A 27,569-nucleotide genomic window follows, 5' to 3' on the forward strand; every position below is an offset into this window, starting at 1 on the left:
ACGGTCGAGGGCCGTGTCAACCACAGTAGAGGGGAATCCTCGGTTGAAGAAAAAGGAAGACATGTCGGAAGCACTGGTATGGAAGGTGGCATCGTCGGAGCAGATGCGGCGGAGACGGAGAAACTGGGAGAATGGAATAGAGTCCTTACAGGAGGCGGGGTGGGAGGAAGTATAGCCCAGGTAGCTGTGGGAGTCAGTGGGCTTGTAGTGAATGTTAAGTCAATAACCTATCCCCAGAGATGGAGACGGAGAAGTCAAGGAAGGGAAGAGAAGAGTCGGAGGTGGACCATGTGAAGGTGAGGGAGGGGTAGAAATTGGAAACAAAGTGAATGAAATTTTCTAGTTCAGGGCGAGAGCAGGAGACGGCACGGATACAGTCATCAATGTACTGGAAAAAGAGGTGAGGAAGGGGACCAGAGTAGGACTGGAACAAAGTGTTCCACATATCACACGAAAAGGCAGGCATAGCTAGGACCCATGCAGGTACCCATAGCAACACCTTTGATTTGGAGGAAAAGAGTGGAGTCAAAGGAGAAGTTGTTCAATGTGAGAACAAGTTCAGCCAGGCGGAAGAGGGTGGTGGTGGATGGGTCTGGTTGGGCCTCTGTTCAAGGAAGAAGCGGAGCGCCCTCAAGCCATCCTGGTGGGGGGTGGCGGTGTAGAGGGATTGTACATCCAGTGAAAAGGAGGCTGTTGGGGCCGGGACACTGGAAACTGTTAAAATGGCGGAGGGCGTCGGAAGAGTCGCGGATGTAGGCAGGAAGAGACTGGACAAGGGGAGAAAAAATAGAGTCGAGGTAGGAAGAGATAAGTTCCGTGGGGCAGGAACAGGCTGAAACGATGGGTCTACCGGGGCAGTCCTGTTTGTGGATCTTGGGAAGGAGGTAGAAGCGGGCTGTGTGGGGTTGGGGAACTATGAGGTTGGCGGCCGTGGCGGGGGGGTGGTGGCGGGGGGAAGATCTCCAGAGGAGATGAAGTCAGTGACAGTCTTGGAAACGGTGGCTTGATGTTCGGTAGTGGGGTCATGGTCCAGGCGGAGGTAGGAGGTGGTGTCGGAGAGTTGGCTAGGTAGAGGTCGGTTCGCCAAACAACAGCACCACCCTTGTCAGCAGGTTTAATGACAATGTCGGGGTTGGATCTGAGAGAATGGAGTGCTGCAAGTTCAGAGGGAGGTAAGTTGGAGTGAGTGAGGGGAGCAGAGAAATGGAAACGGTTGATGTCACTGCGGCAGTTTGCAATGAAAAGATCTAGAGGGTAAGAGGCCAGAGGGAGGGGTCCAGGTAGAACGAGAATTCTGAAAGCGGGAGAAAGGGTCAGCCGTGTGGGGGTAAGACTCCTGGCCAAAGAAGTGGGCACGGAGGCGAAGGCGGCGGATAAAGAGCTCAGCATCGTGCCGAGCTCGAAATTCAGAGGTGGGGGTGTAAGGGGATGAAGCTCAGGCTTTTGCTGAGGACTGATCGTTCGGGGTCAGAGAGGGGAGGGTCAGAGGGGATGGTGAAAACGTGGCAGGGGGTGAGATTGGGAGAAGGGGGGTCAGAGGAAAGTGAAGGAGCAGGTTCCGGAGGGGCGTTGGTGTTCAAGAGTTGATGAAGCTTGCGATTCTTGACATCAGAAAGGAAGAAAAAAAGGTTTTTGTTGAAGCGTCGGTTGAGTCGAAGGAGGAGATGGAACTGTGGACCCGGACAGTTTTGAGATAGAGTGCGTCGGTGCTGCTGAAGAGAGAGGTCGAGAGTGTTCATGTGGTGCCTCATGGCGTTCAGCGTGGATCTCAAGATGCGGCGAGAGCAGTAGTTCGAGGTATTCTGAAGAAACTTCTTTACCCAGACAGCGGAAAGAATGTGGAACTTGTTACCACAAAGAATCGTTGAGGCGAATAGCGTAAGGGGAAGCTAGATAAACACATGGAGAAAGGAATATAATGTTATGCTGACAGTTAGATGAAGAGTGGTGGGAGGAGGCCCGTGTGGAGCATAAATCAGTTGGGACGAAAGGCCTGTTTCGGCGCTGTACGTTTATGTAAATTCTATGTAACCAGGAGGTAGTCGTCAAGTAGTGGAACTACCACTCGGCCAGTTTCATTGGAAAATACATTGACTTTTTCTGCAAAGCAAAATTCAATCAAACCCTCTGCTACGGGGGGGGGGGAAGATTTGGCTCCACAAATCTGTAGCAGGCAATTTCGCAGTCGTTCCATGGCCTCAGGTTATTTGCAACAGCTGCTTTGCCACAACAAATCCAAATTAGTTGTCACTTGTAAACAATCAAGAGACTGCTTTTTCAACTGTTCAAATCAACTCTTGCAATGGACGGTGATGTTGTTGGAAATTCCTAACCATGAGGCATTTGCATTTATTTGACTATACACTGAGTGAAGTTACTGTAAAGTTTAAATATGGTAATGCTGTGCCTTGTCAAACAAGCCTGGAAAATTCACAATTGTAGGATGGGGTTTATGGTTAAATGTGATCCTTGCAGACGTCAATACCGAGGAGATGAGAGATTTATGATCAAAAAGAGTGAGATCACAAATTATTTAAATGCATGGAACGGTGTTGCCTTTTCATGGTAAACACTTTTTTAAAAAACATTTGAACCACTTTTAAACAGCACAGACCACATTTGCCAAGTCTCATACAATCTATATTGCAGAAAAGTTTAAATTAAAAAATTAGAAATTGTCTATTTGACCGACGTTTGTTCATGATGCAGTGCAGGCGATTGTGGTTTGCAGCTTGACTGGAAGAATGGGCTTTTATTATTTTCTACGTTCTTGATTATGGCCGGGTAAATGCGATTAGGACTATTTGCTTGCATGGAGGGCAAATACTGACACTGGAAATGGACTGGTTGGGTTGAAAGGCCTGCTACTGCATTGTAACTTCTATGTATTTCTATACAGCAGAGGTTATTTCAAAGCATGCAAGGTTTCATTTACTCACCCCAGGTACAAATGTAAAGAGGTTGTACTTCTGGTTTTTGATGGCATTCCTTGGATATTTTTCCTCACTCTTCTCTGGATGTCCCAGCCACACTGTGCGAGCTTTAAGCTGTTTCTTTCTCCGACAGATGTTGGCAAGCCAGTCGCAGCAACTGAAAGATATAAAAAAGTCAATGTTCAACCACTCCATGTATCAGAAGTAAATTCCAACATATTTGTTTTCATGTCAAGTCACAGCTGCCCGTGTCCTAACCTGCACCAAGTCCCGTTCGCCCATCACCCCTGTGCTCGCTGACCTACATTGGCTCCCGGTTAAGCAGCGCCTCGATTTCAAAATTCTCATATCCCTCCACTGCCTCGCCCCTCCCTATCTCTGTAATCTTCTCCAGCCCCACACCTCCTCCACCCCCCCTCCCCGCCTAACCAGCGCTTTACAGGAAACTTTCGATTTACCGGCACCTAAATAACCAGAAATCTCGGTTAACCGTCAAAATTCAGGAGTAGGTTCCGGTAAGTTTTACTTCATATTGTACTTGCCTTCCTCGACTGTTGCTGTGCAAGGGTGTGGCTGCAGCTGTTACTAAGCTACAGAGATGCTTGTAACTTGTGGCCATTGTTCTGAAGCTGTTGCTAAGCAACAGCGTTTGTTGCTTTATACGGAGCTCTCAGCTCTCCGTATCTTTCACTATAACTTTCGGTTATCCGGAATTTTTGATGAACCGGCACCACGTCGGTCCCGGATAAAAAAAAAAGTTTCCTGTATAAAAGGTTCAGCATAACTTCTCTACTTTTGTACTCAATATCTCTATTTATGAAGCCCAACGTCCCATATGCTTTGTTAACCACTCTCTCAATTATGTCCTGCCACCTTCAGGGACCTATGCACGTTAACTCTCAGGTCCCTCTGTCCCTGCACACTCTTTAAAACTGTGCCATTAAGTGTTCCTTCTGCCAAAATGCAGCACCTCACACTTTTCTATTAAATTCCATCTGCCACTTGTCTGCCCATTCTGCTAACCTTTCTTATGTCCTGTTGCAGCATCACTGTTTGCCACACCCCCAATATATATAAAAAAAAGCAGTGGCCCCAGTACTGACCAAAAATAGCCATTTACCACAACTCACTGTTTTCTGTCCTTAAGCCAATTCCTTATCCAAGCTGCCACTGACCCACCTATTCCATAGCTTGACATTAAGTTCAATTACTTACACAGAAATACAAAGAAGTTTCAATTTGATCCAACTAGTCCATGCTGGAATTTACCCTCCAAGTGAGCAAATCATCTAATTACATTTCCCCTGTTCCCCTATCCCTTTTGCCCCTTTTCCATCATCCACCTATCCAATCTATTCTTGAATGTTACTTATATCCAATACCACTAGTTTTTGGTTTATACAGAAAAATCATCAAGGACATAATCTGCAAAATACCAGTCAAAATCTTGAAATCCCATGTAATGAAATGGAATTCAATTTACTTAGTAACGGTAAACTGGTCCTCTATTTATGGCCCTTTCCTTGTTCTCTTGCTTACCTTTGCTCCCCGACCCTTCTCTCTAATCTTGTACATCATCAAAGACCCTACCCACCCCAGCCACAGTCTGTTCGCCCTCCTACCATCTGGAAGACACCCGTACGACCAGATTTAGGAACAGCTTCTTTCCCAGGGCTGTCATCCTACTGAACTCCACAAATAAACACTAAAGCCTGCACATCTGCCGATGCACTTTATTATGGTCATATTTATGCTAATATATATGTACAAATGTATGTTGAAATGTTTAAGTGTCCTAATCCAAATTGTACACTCTCGGGAGCCGCAAGCCTACATTTCGTTGTAATGTACTTGTGCACTAACAATGACAATAAAAGTTGATTTGATTTGATTGGAGAGAGGGAGGCAAAAGATTTTCCAAATTGGATGAAACTACCTTTAGTTTCCAAAACTGAAATAAATAAAATTTCCAGAAGCATAAAATTTACACCCTAATTCTGAAAAAAACTGTACAATTTTCATCTGTTCACACAGGAAGGTTTTGAAAATAATCATAAGCAGGCATCAACTGTAACTGAATATTTTTACATTTCTCTGGTATTGTAACTACTTAATTCTGTTCAGTTCACATTGTGCAAATTCCATAGAAATCTCTGTGCAGCAAAACTTTTTTCTCGTAAAATTGACTAAGCAATACTACAAAATGAAGTATTTTTCTGGTGAAGGCTTTGTTAGATTAGTTACCATTCTTTCAACCTATACATAAGACAGACTTGCATTTATATAGAGCTTTTCACGACCCCAGATGTCCCAAAGCGCTTTACAGCCAATTAAGAACATTTTTGCCTCCTTTCCATGGGGAAAGTGACAAAAGCATTACCCCCCTAGCAAATGAGGCTTTTATGACATTTTTAATATAATCAGTGGGTTGAAGTCTGACAAATGTGGCAAATCCCACCAGTGGGAACTTGAAAAGATCCAGTGGTGTAAAATTTCAGTGCTGTGGTGACTTGCACAGCAGTAGGCAGGACTGTCCCTGTACAAGATCTTGTCTGAAGGTCAAGCTCTAATAAGCAGCACAATTCTGTCACAGGTTCCCTTGACCAGCAGACAGTGATAGATCTCCCGAGACATGGCCAGGTACTTGCGCTAGGGTCTGAAAACATAGCTCCTGGGCACAGCAGGCACACTTGCCTTTCTTTCTTCTGTCTGAACTCTTTTTCCTTCTCTAAACTAGGTTCAATGAAATACCTATGCTGAGCATTGCTGTTAGAGTAGAGGTTGGTAGCAACAATGCTGTAGCTGGCGGTCTGTGCAAAAGGTTCCCATCAGCAGCAAAATGCAGAAAAAACTATTGCACAAGCTATAATATAGATAGAGCAGTATCGCCATCCAAAACCAGCAGCAAAAAAGTAACCTTCCAGAAACCAGTTTCACTTTGGGAATGGATGCTCTGCAGTGAAAACAACTTATACAGGAAACTCTTTTTTTATCCGGCACCAACGGGACCGGCGTGGTGCCAGTTTATCAAAAAGTCCGGATTACAGAGAGTTATAGTTAAAAGGTACCGTACACAGCAACAAATCCAGGCTTCCCTGTTGCTTAGCAACAAGTGCAAGAAGCCCGGCCACAGACCAAGCGTCCCTGTTGCTTAGCAACAAGTGCAGGAACCCCGATTACACAGCCACAGATCCAGGAACGGCAACTAATATGAAGTAAAACTTACCTGAACCTACTCCTGAATTTTGCCGGTTAAGAGATTTCCGGTTATTTAGGTGCCGGTAAATGAAGAGTTTCCTGTATTTAGAAGTTTTGTTAGATTAGCTACCATTCTTTCAACCTCTACGCAAGACAGACTTGCATTTATATAGCACTTTTCACGACCTCAGGCATCCCAAAACACTTCACAGCCAATGAAGTGCATTAAATTAAAAACGACACCCAGCACCCATTTAAATGGCAAGCTGTGCTGAGTGGGGACTGGTAAGATGGGAATTAATCATGGATATATTTACATGCATTAATACATTTTGCCACTATATATGATGCTCTGCTCCCAAATTCAGAGGGCAGCATCGCCAATGCTCACACTGCACCCACATTTAGTGCAAGGAAACCAATACCAAACGCAGCTTTGGGGAATTGGCCCTTTAATAGCCATTTGCAATAGAAAAATAGACTATTCCACTTTCTCCAATTATTTGAATATCCTACAATTGTGCCACAATCAACAGAGCAAAGCTCTACATCAAGTCAAGAATGGCAGTGGACAGCCAGGCAGCGGACAGCCAGGCAGCTGACAGGAGGTCTCAGCAGCTCCTGCACGAGTGCAAGAGAAAAGGCTGAAGTATTCACAAGTGTTGAACAGATGATCCTGCTCAGCCTCTTTAGGTTCCCATCATCATAGTTGCCAGTGTCCATTCAGTTCACTCCACATAACATTAATAAGTGGTTGAGTGTACTGGACACAGCAAATCTACGGATCCAGACAACATCCTAGCTATAGCACTAAAACACAAGAGCTGGCTACTTCCTTAGCCAAGCTGTTCCTGTACAGCTAGGACACTGGCATCTACCCGACAATGCGAAAGAATGCCCAGGAATGTCTTATCCATACAAAACAGGATAAATGTAGCCACTTGCCACCCTCATCACCAGTAAAGTGATGGAAGGTGTCATCAATAGTGGCATCAAGCAACACCTAATCAGTGCCCTGCTCACAGAAGCTCAGTTCAGATTCTGCCAGCACCACTCAGCTCCAGACCCCATCACAGCCTTAAATCGAGACATTGATGCAAAAACTGAATGCCAGAGGAGAGGTGAGAGTAGCTGCTCTCGACATCAGGGCACCACTCGACCGCATATCGCACGAAGGAGCCCTAATAAAACTGGTCAATGAGAAGTCCCTCCAGTGGGTGGAGTCATACATGACACAAAGGAAGATGGTTGTCAGAGGCCAATCACAGCCCTAGCACATCCGTGCAGGAATACCTCATGAAAGTGTCATCGTTCCAACCACCATCAGCTGCTTCAACAACCTTCCTTGATCACGAGGTCAGGAGTGGGGCCATTCACTGACGATTCCTGTGTTCAGCGTTATGCACAACTCATGATAATGAAGCAGCGTTATGCACAACTCATGATAATGAAGCAGCCGATCCAGACTTGGTGATATCCAACTCGAAGAAAAATATCACCCATCTCCCTCTGACCTTCAAATGGCATCACCATCACCAAGCCCCACACCTTCATTTTGGGGGGGTCACCATTGACCAGAAGTTGAACTGGACCAGCCATATCAATAACGTGGCTACAAGAGCAGGGCAGAAGCTGGGTACTCCGCAACAAGTGGCTCACCTCCTAAACTTGCAAAACCTCTCCACCATCTACAAGGCACAAGTCAGGACCCTGAGAAAATACTCACCACTTGTCTGGATGGGTGCTGTCCCAACAACAATCAAGAAGCTCAACACCATCCAGGACAGAGCAGTTCATTCGAATGGTGCCCCGAGACTGAATTCAAGAAACATCCCCCTCCAACACTGGCAGTGAGGCTGCAGTACGTACAATCTACAGGATGCACTGCAGCTACCCACCAAGTTCAACTGCAGCTCCCAACCCCTGCAACCTCTACCAAGGAGACAGACAAAAGCAGCAATATTGTGGGAACATCATCTCCAATTCACTCACCATCCTAGCTTGAACAAATAACACCATTCCTTCCCTGTTGCTGGGTTCAATATTATGGGATTCGCTACCCAACACCATTGTGGCCTCACCACAAGAACTACAGGTGGTTCAAGGAGGCCCTCCACTGCCTTTAGTGATGGATGCCTCTTCCCATCAGAAATCTACCCTACAACAGGTAATACATAAATAGATGAGATTGGAGCGCCTTGGTTGGAAACATTTCATCAGCTGAGTACAGACCCAGCAGATGATGGTCTGCTAGGACAACAAGCAGAACAGGACTATAGGATCGGCAGATAATAGTATGCCTGTACGATGGATCCACGATAAAACACCTTTGGATTACAGAGAATTTGTATGGTGAAAGGTAGATGATACCTTTTGGAAAGGAGTTCAGACATAAATTAAACTTCACTTGTTCTAGCACTGCTACAGCATGTTCAGGTGCACTCTCTCAAACCATATGGATAGATGTGTAGCCTTAAGTGCTTCAGAGAGGTAGCGACTACTGACTGGTAGGTTGGCGTCATGAGAGTCTGGTCACGCAGGAGAATGCATGACACTAGACTAAAAACATTGGGCTGGTGACCACAGTAGGGCTCGACTAGAGTTGATTAGATCGAGGTAGGCTGCAAGTCAAAATGACTTCAGTAGAACATAAGAATTGGGAGCAGGTGTACGCCATACAGCCCGTCAAGCCTGCTCTGCCATTCAAGAATATCGGGACTGATCTTCGGCCTCAATTCCACTTTCTCGCCCGATCCCCATATCCCTCGATTCCAAAAATCTATCTGTCTATCGATCTCTCTCTGCAATGAACATACTCAATGATTCAGCACCCAAAGCCCTTTGGAATAGAGAATTCCAAAGATTCACAACCCTCTGAGTAAAGAAATTCCTCCTCATCTCAGTCTTAAATGGCTGACCCCTTATCCTGAGACTATGCCCCCTAGTTTTAGACTCTCCTGCCATGGGAAACAACCTCTCAGCATCTACCCTGTCAATCCCCCTCAGAATATTACATGTTTCAATGAGGTCACCTCTCATTCTTCTAAACTCCAGAGAGTATAGGCCCAACCTACTCAATCTCTCCTCCTAGGACAACCCTCTCATCCCAGGAATCAATCTAGTGAACATCCATTGCAAGTATATCCTTCCTCAGATAAGGAGATCAAAACAGTGCACAGTACTCCAGGTGTGGTCTCACCAAAGCATATACAATTGTAGCAACACTTCCTCACTCTTGCACTCCAACCCCCTTGCAATAAAAGCCAACATGCCAATTCCCTTCCTAACTGCTTGCTGTACTTGCATGCTAACTGTGTTTCCTGTATGAGGACACCTGAATCTCTGAATGCCAACATTTAATAGTTTCTCACCATTTAAAAATATTCTGTTTTTCTATTCTTCCTACCAAAGTGAATAACCTCACATTTCCCCACATTATACTCCATCTGCCACCGTACTGCCCACTCACTTAACCTGTCTATCACTTTGCAGGCTGTGTTCTCCCCACAGTTTACTTTCCCACCTAGCTTTGTATGTCACCAAACGTGGATACATTACACTCGGTCCCTTCATTTAAGTGATTAATGTAGACTGTAAATACCCGAGGCTTTTCCTTGCGGCACCCCACTACTTACAGCCTGCCAACTTGAAAATCACCCGTTTATCCCTACTCTGTTTTCTGTCTGTTAACCAATCCTCTATCCAGGAGCCCTCATCTTGCATAGCAACCTTTTAAGTAGCACCTTATCAAATGCCTTTTGGAAATCCAAATACTACATCCACTGGTTCCCCTTTATCTACCCTGCTAGTTACATCCTCAAAAAAACTAAAATTTGTTAAACGCGATTTCCCTTTCATAAAACCTCTGCCTGATCATAGTGATTTTCCAAGTGGCTTGTTACCACTTCCTTAATAACGGATTCCAGCATTTTCCGGACGACTGATGTCAGGCCAACTGGCCTGTAGTTCCCTGTTTTCTCTCCCTCCTTGCTTGAATAGCGGGGTTACATTTGCTACCTTCCAATCCGCTGGGACCATTCTAGAATCTAGGGAATTTTGGAAGATTACAACCAATGGATCCACTACCTCTGCAGCCAGCTCTTTTGGAACCCTAGGATGTAGGCCATCAGGTCCAGGGGATTTGTCGCCTTTTAGTCCCATTAGTTTCTCAAGTACTTTTTCCTCTACTGATATTAATTACTTTAGGTTCCTCTCTCTCATTAGCTCCTTGGCTCTCCACTGTTTTTGGTATGCAAATGACACAAGAACTTTGCATGCATAAATTGCAAAATGAAGTAGTTTTCCTGATGGGAGCGTAAACAGCAGCAACCTGCACCCACAACAAAGCACACACCGCAGAACAGGGCTGTAAATACAGACTGCCTGACTGTCAGGCTATTAATTCCTTAAAAAGGGGCATTCCCTGCTTATTCTCCCTTTTATCCCAGTCAGGTGACAACAAATCTCTGCTTTCAATAACATTTTATTTACTACCAGATAACACTGCAGTTTTCTAGTAACATTCAATTTATGAAAAATGATTGCTTGAAATTAGTCATAATAGCGTTAGTTCAAGAGTAGATTCTACTGCCAGTTATTTTACATTACGGTCACTGTTCCTAAAATCCCATTTTTTCCCCCCCGTATATCTGTTTATTTTGTATCCTTTATTACTTTTTATTGCCAAGTTCCAGTTACTGACATTTCACACAAAAATTTCATGCACACCTACATTTTACCACCATTGTCTTGACTCACTTGTCAGATGCAAGTGTTTCCAGATCCCACTAAATGGACACACCGTAATCATAATCTCCATTAGTCGTCACTGTAGAAAGCAACTGATCTTATTCCTAAAGCCTTCATTCTTGAATGTTTCAATGTTATTGTAACTTTACCCTTGGGTTTTGTCAGATAAAAGCGAATGACAATATTATATGAATATTCTCTATGAAGAGAGAATGAAATTATAGGTTTTAAAATTCTGAAACAATTAGTAAAAACTATTGGTTTGTAACTCAGTTAATTATCATTTTTCTTCTAAATATTCAAGAAATGTCTTGACAAAAGTATTTCATGGTTCTATGTATGTAAAATATTTTTTTTAGCATAACAATCTTGCACTGTACTATCTTGAAACTGCAAAAGAAATGCAGTGGTCAAACACTAGCAAAAAGGCTGCGCAAATAAGGACACTTAAATGTATGCTGTGTTGTCCCTGTATCTTTAAATTCTCATTGTAAGCAGAGAATAAAGTCATTAATTCTTCAGCCACTGCCTCAGTATATTAGGTTCTAATTGCTCAATGAAGCATGATTGAGAATAGTTTTTGTGGTACTGCAACCCATTACTGTAATGCTCTTTTGATATACCACAACCTTGGATATAGCACAATTTAGACAGGGAAATTGTACACCACTTATGATACTGACAACTCGAGTTTTTTTTTTAAAGTATCAGCAAAGAAAACTAGTGCGCTAATGCACTAAGCATGCAAATTACACCTCATTGAATCCTCATTTTAATTACAATAGGCAACATGATCGGGTTTATCTCAAGTACTGTACATGAAAACCAATATCAGAGATATAATCTGCTGAGAAGATAATGTGTATTATAACAAATCTCCTCTATACAACTGTAAATTTAATAAATTAAAAAGGCTGAACACAAATTGGTAGGGTGCCAGCCTACTAGCCAGAAGGTTGCAAGTTTGAGTTCCACAGCCTGCCTGTCACACAAATCTAACTGCCTCATTTGGGTGAGGTTCATTCATTTTCAGCCAGACTGCTACATAAAGTGCCATATAATTAAGTCCAGCTACAGGGTTTGTGGTCACCTAACCGAGGGGACAAGAATCGAGAAGATGCGCTTGAATGGGTTAAACTGAGCGTAAAAGCAAGTTACTTTAACAAAACAGAACCCTACTCCAACTTTAAATTCTTCTCAAAAGGTGCTGGATTGGGATGAGTGGGCAGGGGGTGTGGAAATCGGATTGCTCGGTTGCTTAATAAAAATGGCTAACAACCACTCAACCTTTCTGAACTGAATTTAGGCCATTTCCATTTGGAGCACATTTGATCCAAGCACCACAGCAAGTGTAATTTGTGACCACTAATGGGTGTACTTACACCACAGTTGTAGCATTGGCACGAAGTGTGTTCATTTTGCAGCACGCAGCAGTTAAAGTGCAAATATAGCCTGAATCTGGAGTCATGCTCAACCTAGAAAATAAACTCTTGATCCAATGTGTACGATACAAGTTTAAAACTAGTTCAAAGCCGAAATAACTCCTGCTTTTCTTCAAAATATAGTGCCATGGCATCTTTTACATCCACCTCATCCGAAAGACGGCACCTCCGACAATGCAGCACTCCCTCAGTACTGCACTGGGAGCGTCAGCCTAGATTTTTGCGCTCATGTCTCTGGAGTGGGACTTGAACCCACAACCTTCAGACTCAGAGGCATGTAATGGAGGGGTAATTTTCCAACTTTGTGCCGCTGCTGAGGCTGTGCTCCAGCAGGGCAGTCAGAAATTACTCCAGAAGTTAAACAGCTCTAATTATTTAGCAGCATATGTCTTCATTTACTTCTGAATGCATCCTGGCAGCATCAACCTATATTACTCAGCAAAACGCCAAAAAAAAAAATCTGCAAACTGGCAGACACCATTGAAATTTCCCTTTATATTCTAACTCGGCTACTGGCAGCAACCCCAACTTGAGCCACACTGTTGGAATATACACAAGATGGCAGGCGTTCTTCTGGCTGCACGCAGTGCCGCCTCTAAAGCTGGCTCTCCTGTGCTACCAGCTTTTCCAGTATCACAGGAGACACAAGTCAATACATAGAAACATAGAAGATAGGAGCAGGAGTAGGCCATTGGGCCCTTCGAGCCTGCTCCGCCATTCAACGAGATCATGGCTGATCATCCAAACCCTAGCACCCGGTCCCTACACCGACAGCCATCCCACACAAGCCCTATCCCCGTAACCCCGTAACCCCACGTATTTAATCCCCCCTTAACACTAAGGGCCAATTTTTGTCATGGCCAATCAACCTAACCCGCACATCTTTGGACATCCAAGCTACAGCATTTCTGATTTTGAAAATAATACGGCAAGCCTTAGAAGTTTTGCTGTCCATCTCTAATCTGATTCTTTTCCTATTGGAACAGTTGTTCAGTGAATAAAATAATTGTTTACAAGTGAAATGCAAATAGATATTCTGTTTCCGCTCCGAACCACCACCCAAGTGCTGCATTCTACATTTTCTTCATGGGATCTGCGAGTCCAGACCTCCAGAGCCATTTCTAGACCCAATCCATGAGAAAGCCACAGGAGATGTACTTCCGTAGAGCAAGAATGACTCGCAACAGCGCCCTGCACTAGAACATACTTTCAGTGCCCAGAATTTCTGAAAACCAGCTTACCTTCTGCAGGCCATCCACCTAAACTTATACTGCTCAATCATTAGGTGTTAAGTCTTCTCTCACCAAGGTACGATAATTTGACAAACTCGAGATATATACAACTACAGTACCTTGGTAGTTAAAATGTTTTGAGCATTGCATAGGTATAGCAAAAATACAAAAATGCAAAATGTGATAAATTTGCATCGGCCAATGACACTGCTTGATTTTAAGTGTACAGGCAAATTACTTCATTGCACATGTAAGGTTTGCAAATCCAAAATAAAACTGATGCAGCCAAACTGACTAAAGTCCACCTCGAGTTTCTGCACTTTCTATCCAACAACAACGTCTTGCATTTATATAGCGCCTTTAACATTGTAAAATATCCCAAGACACCTCACAGGAGCGTATCAAACAAAATTTGACACCAAGCTACATAAGGAGATATTAGGGCAGATGACCAAAAGCTTGATCAAAGAGGTAGGTTTTAAGGAGGGTCTTAAAAGGAGGCAAGGAGGTGCAGAGGCGCTAAGGCAGGGAATTCCAGAGCTTAAGGCCTAGGCAGCTGAAGGCATGGCCACTAATGGTTGGAAGTGGGGTGAACAAGAGGCTAGAGTTGGAGGAATGCAGTGTCTTTGGGCGGTTGTAGGGCTCAAGGCGGTTAGAGATCAGGAGGAGCGATGCCATGGAGGGTTGAACACAAGGATGAGTATTTAAAAATGAAGACGTCATCATGTACACTCCTTTTCTTGGCTGCATCCTCTCTGCATTAAAACTAAGATTCATCACAGTCTACAGGAAACTCTCGATTTACTGGCACCTAAATAACTGGAAATCTCTGTTGACCGGCAAAATGCAGGAGTAGGTTCAGGTAAGTTTTACTTCATATTAGTGGCCGTTCCTGGATCTGCGGCCGTGTAACCGGGGTTCCTGCACCTGTTGCTATGCAACAGGGATGCCTGGATCTGTGGCCGGGGTTCCTGCACCTGTTGCTATGCAACAGGGACGCCTGGATCTGTGACGCTCTCGTACCTTTTACTATACCTCTCTGTAATCCGGACTTTTTGATAAACCGGCACCACGCCGGTCCCGGATAAAAGAGTTTCCTGTATTATAACTCATTCTTTCCCAAGATCTCAAACTGTAGAATTTTGTACCTTCCTAGGTCTTCAGGCTCAGCTGATAGCACTCTCACCTCGGAGTCAGAAGGTTGTGGGTTTAAGTCCCTTTCAAGACTGGAGCACAAAAAAAAAAAAAAAAATCTAGGCTGACACCATTATAAAAATGTTGTTAATAAAATCTGTCAGAGGAGCTGTCTTTCAGATGAGAGGTCAGATGAGAGGTTAAACCGAGGCCCCACCTGCTCACTCAGGTGGACTTAAAAGACCCCATGGTACTATATCGAAGAGGAGTAGGGGAATTATCCCCAGTGTCTTGGCCAATATTAATCCCTCAATCAACATAATTAAAACAGATTATCTGGTCATTATTACATGGCTGCTTGTGGGAGCTTTCTGTGCGCAGATTGGCTGCCGCGTTTCCTACCTTACAACAGTCACTACATTTTAAAAGTACTTAAATTGGCTGTAAAACGCTTTGCGACGTCCTGAGGTCATAAATGGCGCTATATAAATGCAAGGTTTTTTTCCCACTTTTTAAAAAATTTCAAGTGTGATAGCATGAACTGCTTTATTTGCCTTGCCTTCTCTTTTTACTCTTTGTAGTGTCCTAGATTAAAAGCTTTGGCCTTTCACCTTGGTCTGGTCTGGTTTAATGATACCATATGCAGCTTGTTTCCAACTAAAATTGAGGACTAGTATAGCTATTCCTACAGTAGTTAACATAGTATTAGGCCCTTGGCCCATGAAAAGCTTAAGTTGTCGGACTGGGCTGCTTCAGCCAGCAGTCCCCGTGGATCATGAAAGACTCATATGCAGTGCTCCCAACAGCTGAACTAAGGCTACGAATTAAATACTCAGCCCTCGAGCTACAGTAGCACTGAAGTCAAGAACCTCAAACTTGTCTTCAATAATTCTGGAAGATTTACAGAATCCTTTATAGAAAAACAAAAGCAATATTCAAGGGCAGTTAAACAATAATCAGAATCGAGTGCCTTTACCTTACTGCACTACAACGGATGGCAGCCTCAACATCATTGCAGTGACACAATTACCCCCCCAGAGAGCATGGGCATCACTGACAAAAGGCCTCATGTACCTTCACCAGCTACTGAAAATACATTACAGCAAAATGGATAGTCACAAAGAACTCTGCACAAGTAGGTGCAGCTTCTTGTTGTTTCTACATCACTTGGTGATACAAAACTGGTTGTTAAAGCATCACTGTTTCTGCAGAATCACAACTGGTCAGGGTTAACTGAGCTTAGCAGTGATGACAAAACTGTGCTTTTTCCATAATACTTTATACAGATCAGTGTTTTACAGGCTTCTATATAACAAAAGGTACTAATAATTGTTTGAGGGCACACAGGCCACCTCATTGACCAGATTAATCCACGCATTAGATCTTCTCCTTCACTTCATATGGAAATAACATTCGATGGTACCATTTCCATATGGACAAAGTGTTTTTGATAACTAGGTAGATGAAAATCTCATGACAGAGAAATCAATCCGTCTTGAAGCCCCTAGAGTACAGATCTATATGTACTATGTATTGCTAATTTCACAAGCTTTAATGGAATTCCAGCTGAGTTAGTGAAAAAACACTGACTGCGCATAATACCGTATAATCGAAAAACAATGAATTGTTGTTGATGATGTTGCTGAGTGCAATGAAGGACTATTTCAGAATACATAACGGTTAAGAACAGGACAAGGAATGAAGAGAGTTCTTTTAAGGTTGTGTGATAAACAGACAAAAAGGTCACAAGTTGACTGAATAGTATTTTGACAAATCTTTCTTCAGTTACATACATGGAAATAACATTCCCACTGATCTATATAGTACACTTCTGTTTCAAAAAACTGAGTGGAAGAGCTAGCAAAAGTACATATTCCTCAGTCACCTCTGGAGACCAAGGTTCACTTGCAAGCTACAAGGGGAAACAAATGCTGCTCCTCACTGCAGACGTTTACAGGATCACAGCAGGTCAAATAAATTCAGTAGCTGGTGAAGGTTCACGATGCGGTCTCCTCTACATTGGGGAGACCAAACGCAGATTGGGTGACCGCTTTGCGGAACACCTCCGTTCAGTCCGTAAGGGTGACCCCGAGCTTCCGGTCGCCTGTCATTTCAATTCACCACTCCATTCCCACTCAGACCTCACCGTCCTTGGCCTCTTGTACTGTTCCACGGAAGCTCAACGTAAACTCGAGGAACAGCACCTCATCTTCCGATTAGGCACTCTGCAGCCTTCCGGTCTCAATATCGAGTTCAACAATTTCAGATCATAACCTCGGCCCCTATTTCATTTTCACTTATATTTTTCCACTCCTTTCCTTTCCGCCCCCCCCCCCCCCCTTTCCTTTTGTTTCTCTCTCACACCTGGCAGCTATCTTTTGCCCTGCCAGTACACTTTACACCTAATCACAGCCTATTACCATCTCGTCTAGCTTCTAATCTCTTTTACTTCTTTTGGTTCTTTTATTCTTTTGTCCGATCGCAGCCCTGCCTTCGATCTAGTTCCTTTTCTCTCCAGTTTTGAAGAAGGGTCAAACCCGAAACGTCAACTCAAATTTCTCTCCACGGATGTTGCCTGACTTGCTGAGTTTTTCCAGCATTTTCTGTTGTTATTACATGAGGCCTTTTGTCTGTGATGCCCATGCTCTCTGGGGGGTAACCGTGTCACTGCAATGACGTTGAGGCTGCCATCAGTTGTAGTGCAGTAAGGTAAAGGCACTCGATTCTGATCAACAGAAAATGCTGGAAAAACTCAGCAGGTCAGGCAACATCCGTGGAGAGAAATTTAAGTTGACGTTTCGGGTCGAACCCTTCTTCAAAACTGGAAAGAAAATAGATCAAAGGCAGGGCTGCGATCGGACAAAAGAATTAAAAGAAACAAAAGAAGTAAAAGAGACAATAATTCGAAGCTAGACGAGATGGTAATAGGCTGAGATTAGGTGTGAAGTGTACTGGCAGGGCAAGAGATAGCTGCCAGGTGTGAGAGAGAAACAAAAGGAAAGGGGGGGGGGGGGGGGAAAAAGGAGTGGAAAAATTACAAGAAAAAATGTAATAGGGGCCGAGGTTATGATCTGAAATTGTTGAACTCGATATCGAGTCCGGAAGACTGCAGAGTGCCTAATCGGAAGATTCTGATTATTGTTTAACTGTCCTTGAATCAGATTCACCCTAGTGCCTACTGGAGAGAACCCACAACACAAGCAAAGAACAAATATATCAAGTAATTCAGCAATGTTGAGAGTATGCTTCATACATCAGTGCCTATCACTGGTCTAAATGGGATATTTTGTTCCAGCAATAATCATAAATACCATACCCATGCTTTGTCACTCCTTTTTCTTCCGATGAAAACGAACATCTGAAAATAGGGCTAAAATTTAAGTTGCTGAATGCAGTGTAATGTACAAGATGGACTACACGCATATAATTTCACATCGCAAATGTCTGGTATTCCTGGAGTCAGGGACATGTGGCAGTGAGATTTGTTCATCACCTCCAAAAGAATAGCACCCCAGCCACTTTTCTTGGTAAGCCCAGAAAAGGAAAGAGACCGCCTGAAAAGTGTTGCATCTTTTATTCAGCTATAGAAATTAGGATTTTTCTCTGAGTATCAAATTTGAAAGATTACACCAAGTTCAAATAGGAAAGTTTGGGGGGGGGGGGGTGGGGAGAGGAGGAGGCAGGGAAGAGAAAGAAGCAGTTATATGGAAAAAAACCTGTCTTGACTTTTTGTGATTCAACTTTTCTCTCAATATAATGGCGTTTTAAAAGGAGGTTTTTTTTATTTTTTATATAAGTACCAGAGAAAAACGGCAGAAACTGAAATTCTAAAATAAGCATACTGCAAGTTTTTCCCTAATCTTGACTACATAAAAGCTGGATTGATAGTTTGAATGGCTAATGTACCTGCCATCTGTGCTTTAATATAAATATGCTTGAAAGTCAAAAAGCAACAAAAGCACAATTCTGCAAAATAATCCCATGACTCCTTGATTAATATGCTAGTTTTAACTTTACAACAGATTACTATCCAGGTTTGAAAAATTAATGTTTTTATTGGCATGCCCTGTAGTGTTTCCTTGTGTGCAAACATCTGATTAATGCATAATTTGTATTAAAAGGTTGCTTTTACTACTGAAAGACCATTTGGTATAGAACACCTTCAAGCGATTTGGAAGGTTGAATATATTTTTTGACATATAAAAATAAACTGAAAGATTTAACAAACTCCTGGTTCTTATTCAGAGCAATGGCAACCGACAATGGAATGATGCGGGTGTGACTTATGAAAGTACAGCATGGAAGCACTACAATTCTGATCCTACTAGGAACATGGATTTAGTGGTCTAGTGGAGGCGACCAAAGCCTAGGACTATGGCATTCAAAGAAACCCACGATCCTCAACACAACCTCCAAGTTAGGCAATACAAGGTACAGGTTACACCTCAACACCTGCTTCTTGGTTTCTCATGCAATCTTTCGTAACTAATAAGTTGGCCAAAACACAAGTCCACTTGGAAGGTGACAAGAGGACTGGCGACATCAAGATTGGCTGCAACTGAGGTTCCTGCAGTGGTTGAATAGCTGACCTAGCCTCACCATCGATGGGAAGTACAGGGAGAAAAAAAACCAATGTATGTTGTCAAATTAGAATGTGCTTTATTGATTTGCAGTTGCCCATTGAATCTGATTTTAAGTTTATTTTCTAGACTTTTCCAAAGAGGAAAGCATCTGCTTCTTAGTTCACCACTTTAAATCAATTATCCAGCCATAACATGAGTCCACTTGCTAGGTTATTCGAGGACCCGCAACTTGTTAAGTCAGGATTGGCCTCAAAGGAAGACTCCTTCAGTGGTCAAATTGTTATTTGAATAATCTAAATATCAGTTCTATTATTGCAAGAATTTGAAAGGAAGCTAGTGACAAGAGGATTTTTTGTATCTTAACTTTGATATTAGAAAAACAACATCCTCTTAGAAATCGGATTCAATGGACAACTTCAATAAATAAAGCATATTCTAATTTATCAATGCATGAAGTTAAAAAAAAGCAAAATAATGCAGGTGCTGGAAACCTCAAATAAGAACACAAAATGCTGGAAATACTCAGCAAGTCAGGCAGCATCTGTGGAGAGAGAAAGAGAGTCAGCGTTAAGTCGATGATGAAAGGTCATCGACCTCAAACGTTGACTCTCTCTCTCTCTCTCCACAGGTGCTGCCTGACCGGCTGAGTATTTCCAGCATTGTGTTTTTAATGCATTAAGTTGTTTTTTTAAAATCACCAATTTCCTCCCATACTTTCCACAGGTGCTCGCCTGTACCTCAGCCAAGTGGTCATTGTCCATGTGAGAGCCCAGGTAGCATCGGTAGGCTATCTGACCAATGAAGGAATCCCATTCGAGCCCAATCCTGACTTCACACAATGTATTAACAGCTTGGGTCCAGCAAGGCACATTGGATAGTAATTAGCAGCAAGAAGTCAAACCAATTTTTCCCCTCCCTAACCTAGTGACATCAAGATCAATTATAGTACTCCAACCAATGCCACAACTGAGAACAGCTGACTCTGGAAATAAAGGGGCTCTTTTATGCTGTGTATGGTTCAGCTACTCACTGGTTTAACTCACTAAATCAAAAAGGTGCTCAAGTAGGTTCATTTTAATTCCATCCGAAATATTACAAATGATAAACGTTTTAAGAGTTTGGTCCATATTTTATTCCCACGGTTAACAGATTCACTGATCACATCCAATACTGTAATAAAGCCTCCAAGGTTGAGCACTGGCTCCACAAAGAATACCATTTGGAACAGATCACCAAATTTCTGAAACATGTAAATCTCATCTGTTTTAAGTTAACAACACTGAATTATTTTATCAATAGCTACAGCATTATCTTACAAAATCAAACCAAACTACAGGTAGACTATCCTTTATCCGAAAACCTCGGGACCAGCCGTGTTTCGGTTTTCGGAAAATTTCGGATTTCGGAAGGTATTTTATAAGACTGGGAAATTTGTCGGGGGTGGGTCGGTCCGCGGGGGGGTCGGGGTCGTGCGCCACTCTGGTCATGTCGTGCGCACGACTTACGCTGAACGGTTTTTAGAGGGTTTCTGTTTTCGGAAGTTCGGATAAAAGGTAGTCTACCTGTATATAATTTCATGTTGAAACACCATACAAAAAAACTGTGTAATTAAGAACACAGGTTAATATCAGTGTGTCAATGCACTCCAAGAAAGCGGTGGGATATGGGTTGAGCTCTATATTTTCCAACAAGAAAAGTTCCCAATTCAACGGAACTGCATTGTGGAGCGAAGGCAAGGCACTTTCCTCAGAGCAAAATTGTATGACAAGTCAACCCAGAGTGTTCTCATGCATCTCCAACCGGTTATATAAAGCAGTTTTTGCAGGAGGCACAGGGTAGGTTTTTTGCACACATGATTAGCAAATAGCAGGTCATGATAATTTGGGGGAGGGGGGGTGGGGGGGAGAAAGAGAAAGGGGAGAGGAATGTAAAAACTTGGGGCCTTGCAACACATCACACTTGCTTGTAAATTCATAAGCTGCTTGAACACGATTTGATGAACGGTACATACAGGAAACTCTCTTTACCGGTACCTAAATATCCAGAAATCTCTCAACTAGCAAAATTCAGGAGTAGGTTCAGTTAAGTTTTACTATATATTAGTGGCCGTGTAACCGGGGTTCCTGGATCTGTGGCCGTGTAACCAGGACTCCTGCACCTGTGGCCGTGTACGGGGCTCTCGTACCTTGGTAAGTAATCCAGACTTTTTGATCAACCGGCACCACGCCGGTCCAGTTGGTGCCGGATATTAAAAAAAAGAGGTTCCTATATTCAGAAGACATACAGAAAGCAGCATGTTTTCAACTAATTTAGGCCTGGTTGGCCAACAAATACCCAAACCCAGCTACAGGATAAACAACAGTGAACTGCTGATACAATCTTGATTACTTGTTAAAGGAAATGAACATTCAACTTATTCACAAAAATGCAAACTTTCCTTAAAGGAAAGCAAAAAGGAAAAGCATTGCATTCCACAGCAGCTTCAGAGTTTGGAGAATATAATAATATGGAGTACTGGGTTATTTGCCTGCACAGCCAAATATGCAGAAGCCACTGTGTAAGTAAGCACTAGAATACAATTAGCAGTGGCAAACCCAAACATATTTATTAATTACAAGGAACATATTCTTCCTCTGTTGATTGTCACAGTCCAAATACTACATGAATACATTTGGTATCCCCAGCAGATTGGTATTGGTTGGGGAATTCCCCAGAGGGAGACACTGTCTGAATCGGGGGCGGAAATACTAAAGCAACAAATGCATTTGAATACGATGCATTCAAGAAGAAGTGGTTGCTTTCAGGATCGCGGAACAGAATTGTTCAAAATGAATCGAGCTTAAAAATAAAGAAAAGTACTGCAAATGCTGGAAATCGGAAATTAATAACATAAAATTCTGGAAAAAGACAAGAGGATCTGCCAAATCTGGAGAGAAGATAAAAGATTTATATTTTGTGTCTACACCCAAAACATAGGGGAAGAAATTCCATTCCCTACAGGTGCGTATGCACCGTGTACTCACCTGCAGGGTCAACGGAAATGCCGGTTTTAGGCATGCACTGCGCATGTGCCGGAAACTGGCATTTCCGATTGGTCAAAAAAGCTCTCGACAGATCCTGTGGCTGCCCTGGAGCAGGGCCTCTGCGGGCGGATAGTTCCGCTTTTTGGAGACCCTCCGCCCGCAGAAAACCCTTACAATTCTTACGCCTGGTAAAAGTAGGCGTAAGGCCTGCTTTTACCAGGATAAGAGTTGAAAAAAGAGTTTTAAAAATTACCACTGATTTATCATTTAAAAATACTTTACAGAAAGGCAAGTTTATTTTTAGCCCCGTTAAAAACTTTAATTACTTTTTTCAAAAAATAAAATTTGTTTAAAATACTTAATTTATGTAATTTAAAGTCATTTTAAAAATGTGATTTTTTTAAATTTATTTAAAGTTTTACTATGTTTTGGGGGTGATCTCCATTCATATATTTGACAGATCTTCCCGTCAAATGTATGAAGGGAGATTCCCTTCTGATTGGCTCCCCATGGCCTACGTGATCCCAGGGATGCTGCGAACCGCCTACACCTCTGGGATACCTGGGCCCTGCGCACCGGCAGTTTGGGGAGGCCCAGCAACGGAACTCTGCGCCTCCCGGGAGCCCTCCGGTCTAGGCGCAGATTTTTCTAGATCAGAGCCCTCCGCCGGCGGGAGGCCTGCGAATGCAATTTCTGGGCCATTGTAACTTATCTTTTCCCTTTTCTGATGCTAACAAGCCTATCTCTAGTATTTTCCAACTTAAAAATAAGCTTTTAATTATACACAGTTCTATGCAGAGAAAAAAATCTTATAATGGACTTCAGTCTTTCTTACTAAATATGCAGGAATGACAAATTAATTTCACTGCCAACCAATATTTAAACAAATATTCAGACAGCTAAGGTTGTTATCTCTGGATTACTCCCAGTGCCACGTGCTAGTGAGTATAGGAATGGGAGGATAGAGCAGATGAATGCGTGGCTAAAGAGTTGGTGTAGGGGGGAGGGTTTTACTTTCCTGGATCACTGGGCCTGCTTCTGGGAAAGGTGGGACTTGTACAAGTCGGACGGGTTGCACCTGAACCAGAGCGGGACAAATATCCTTGCGGGGAGGTTTGCTAGCACTGTTGGGGGGGGTTTAAACGAACTTGGCAGGGGGATGGGATACAGAGGGGAGCTGAAATAGGGGGTGATGTGCTGCCAATTATAGAGAAAAAAAGTCAGCTTGGTAGACAGGGCAAATATATAAGGGCAAGGCTGGATGGCATCTATTTTAATGCAAGGAGTCTTGCAAGTAAGGCGGATGAACTGAAGGTGTTGATAAACACATGGGAGTATGATATTGTTGCTATCACGGAGACATGGTTGAGGGAGGGGCAAGACTGGCAGCTCAATATTCCGGGGTACAGAATCTTCAGGCGAGACGGAGGGGGAGGTATAAGAGGAGGGGGTGTCGCAATATTAATTAAGGAGTCAATTACTGCAGTAAGGAGGGATGATATATTAGCAGGTTCCTCTAATGAGGCCATATGGGTGGAGCTTAAAAACAAAAAGGGGGCAAGCACTTTGCTGGGAGTGTACTATAGGCCTCCAAACAGTCAGGGGGAAATAGAGGAACAGATATGTAGGCAAATCTCAGAGGAATGTGCAAATAATAGGGTAATAATAATGGGGGATTTCAACTTCCCCAATATTAACTGGGATAGTCAGAGTGTGAAAGGCTCAGAGGGTGTAGGATTCTTAAAGTGCATCCAGGAGAGCTTTTTGAGCCAGCATGTAGAAAGTCCTACAAGGGAGGGGGCGGTACTGGACCTAATTCTAGGGAATGTGGCCGGCCAAGTGGAAAAAGTGCTAGTAGGCGAGCACTTTGGTGACAGTGGCCATAATATGGTAAGATTTAAGGTGGTCATGGAAAAGGACAGGGATGGGCCGGAAATAAAGGTTCTAAATTGGGGGAAGGCCGATTTTAATAGGATAAGGCAGGATCTGGCCAAAATGGACTGGGATCAGCTACTTGTAGGAAAATCCGCATCAGAGCAATGGGAGGCGTTCAGAAGGGAGATTGGGATCATACAATGACAACATGTTCCCGTAAAGGTCAAGGGTGGTTCCAAAAACCACAGGGAACCTTGGATGTCAGGGGATATAAGAGAATGGATTAGGAAAAAAAGGAGGGCTTTTGGTAGATACAAAAGGCTAAAGACGGAGGAAGCCCTAGAGGAGTACAAAAAGTGCAGGGGGATACTTAAAAAAGAAATTAGGAGGTCAAGGAGGGGCCATGAAATAACACTGGCGAGCAAAATAAAGGAAAATCCTAAAATGTTTTCTAAGTATATTAAGGGTAAGAGGATAACTAGGGAAAAAATAGGGCCCATTAGGGACAAAAGTGGCAATCTGTGTGTGGAGCCGGAAGATGTAGGAGGGGTTCTAAATGAATTTTTTGCATCTGTTTTCACTATGGAGAAGGACGATGTAGACATAGAAATAGGGCAGGGGGACTGTGATATGCTCGAACATATTCACATCGAGAGGGAGGATGTATTGGCGGTTTTAGCTGGCCTAAAAATGGATAAATCCCCAGGCCCGGATGAAATGTATCCCAGGCTGGTGTGTGAGGCAAAGGAAGAGATTGCGGGGGCTCTAACACATATATTCAGGACCTCTCTGGCCACAGGGGATGTGCCAGAGGACTGGAGAACCGCTAATGTAGTACCATTATTCAAGAAGGGAAGTAGGGAAAAACCGGGGAACTACAGGCCAGTGAGCCTAACATCAGTGGTAGGAAAATTATTGGAAAAAATTCTGAGGGACAAAATTTGTCTCCACTTGGAGAGGCAAGGATTAATCAGGGATAGTCAACATGGCTTTGTCAAGGGAAGATCATGTCTGACTAATTTGATTGAATTTTTTGAGGGGGTGACTAGGTGTGTGGATGAGGGTAACGCAGTGGATGTGGTATACATGGATTTCAGTAAGGCCTTCGATAAAGTCCCGCACAGGAGACTGGTCAAGAAGGTAAGAGCCCATGGAATCCAGGGTGCCTTGGCACATTGGATACAAAACTGGCTTAGTGGCAGAAGGCAGAGGGTGATGGTCGAAGGTTGTTTTTGTGACTGGAAGCCTGTGGCCAGTGGGGTACCACAGGGATCGGTGCTGGGTCCCTTGCTGTTTGTGGTCTACATTAATGACTTGGATATGAATGTAAAAGGTATGATCAGTAAGTTCGCGGATGATACAAAAATTGGTAGGGTGGTAAATAGCGAGGAGGGCAGCCTCAGTCTGCAGGACGATATAGATGGGTTGGTCAGATGGGCGGAACAGTGGCAAATGGAATTTAACCCGGAAAAGTGCGAGGTGATGCACTTTGGGGGGACTAACAAGGCAAGGGAATACACAATGAATGGTAAGACCCTAGGCAAGACGGAGGGTCAGAGGGGTCTGGGTGTGCAAGTACACAGATCCCTGAAGGCGGCGGAACAGGTGGTTAAAAAGGCATATGGGATACTTGCCTTCATTAGCCGAGGCATTGAATATAAGAGCAAGGAGGTTATGATGGAACTGTATAAAACACTGGTTAGGCCACAGCTGGAATACTGTGTGCAATTCTGGTTGCCACACTACAGGAAGGATGTGATCGCGTTGGAGAGGGTGCAGAGGAGGTTCACCAGGATGTTACCGGGGTTGGAGCGCTTCAGCTATAAAGAGAGACTGGGCAGATTGGGTTTGTTTTCCTTGGAGCAGAGGAGGCTGAGGGGGGACATGATTGAGGTGTACAAAATTATGAGGGGCATAGATAGGATGGATGCGGAGGAGCTTTTTCCCTTAGTAGAGGGGTCAATAACTAGGGGGCATAGATTCAAGGTAAAGGGCGGGAGGTTTAGAGGGGATTTGAGGAAGAACTTTTTCACCCAGAGGGTGGTTGGAGTCTGGAACTCACTGCCTGAAAGGGTTGTGGAGGCAGGAACCCTCACAACATTTAAGAAGCATTTGGATGAGCACTTGAAATGCCATAGCATACAAGGCTATGGACCAAATGCTGGAATATGGGATTAGATCAGACAGGGCTTGATGGCCGGCGCGGACACAATGGGCCGAAGGGCCTCTATCCGTGCTGTATAACTCTATGACTCTAATCACTGAATTCTGTGGATGTCTAATAGGTGCCCATGCCTGGTACAGTCATCACTTCTTTGCACAAAACCCCTTGGTTCTGATTCAGGAAAACTACAGAGGTAGCTAGGAACCGTGAAATGTAACTACTGCACAGCAATCTTTCTTTTTTATAATGCTCAAGATGGGGGATGCAATACACTTGGTGATTTTTTGTACCTTGTATCAGCATCAAGGAGTCTCTCTTCAGTCAAGTGCAGTGCACCAAATGCAGAATGAAAGGTCTCTTCACTCAGACCCAACAAAATGTCTCTTTAATCCAAGAACACTAACTTTCATAGCACAAGCATCATGCAGCCAGCAGCCACATTGAAATAAACCTGCCAATTTTTTTTTATTCCAGTAGTCTGGAAGATCTGGGGTTTTTTTTTTTGGTTTTTTTAAAATTGATCTTCCAGACTGCCTCCAGTTTTTCTAGGGCCAGTAGACACACATAACCTTGAATTTCCTCTATATTTGCACCCAGAAACACACATGACCATTGCAAAAATAAATTAAACGATCTAAAAGATTGCTGAATTTGGGCCGTAAGCAAGTTACGCATGCAAATACAATACACCCAAATTTACTCCATCTTTTACGGTCATCTATCGACCCTGCCACCCGATTGCATATCTTCTTCTTAGGCAGTCCCTCGGAACCGAGGATGACTTGCTTCCACATTAAAAATGAGTTCTCAGGTGACAGTGTTTAGCACTGTTGCCTCACAGCGCCAGGGACCCGGGTTCGAATCCGGCCTCGGGTGACTGTCTGTGTGGAGTTTGCACATTCTCCCCGTGTTTGCGTGGGTTTCCTCCGGGTGCTCCGGTTTCCTCCCACAGTCCAAAGATGTGCGGGTTAGGTTGATTGGCCATGATAAAAAAATTGGCCCTTAGTGTTAGGGGGGGGATTAAATACGTGGGGTTACGGGGTTACGGGGATCGGGCTTGTGTGGGATGGCTGTCGGTGTAGGGACCGGGTGCTAGGGTTGGATGATCAGCCATGATCTCGTTGAATGGCGGAGCAGGCTCGAAGGGCCGAATGGCCTACTCCTGCTCCTATCTTCTATGTTTCTATGACTGATGAGTCCAATGCAGGACCTAGTCACAGGTGGGGCAGAGGGTGG

General features: G+C 43.6%; 1 protein-coding gene across 2 annotated transcripts in view; it reads right to left on the reverse strand.

Annotated features, from left to right (window-relative positions):
- The window catches only part of atp9b (ATPase phospholipid transporting 9B), a 361,204-nt gene that overhangs the window by 276,594 nt on the left and 57,041 nt on the right, over nucleotides 1-27,569 (reverse strand). For both annotated transcript variants that reach the window (XM_085993631.1, XM_085993632.1), the window contains exon 3: nucleotides 2,940-3,090. In XM_085993631.1, coding sequence (XP_085849757.1) covers nucleotides 2,940-3,090 — 151 coding nt within the window. The remainder of the gene's footprint in view (nucleotides 1-2,939; nucleotides 3,091-27,569) is intronic.

This window comes from Somniosus microcephalus, chromosome 7, assembly GCF_052327205.1.
Source record: "Somniosus microcephalus isolate GS21.2 chromosome 7, FLI_Smic_1.0, whole genome shotgun sequence".
Taxonomy (NCBI): domain Eukaryota; kingdom Metazoa; phylum Chordata; class Chondrichthyes; order Squaliformes; family Somniosidae; genus Somniosus; species Somniosus microcephalus.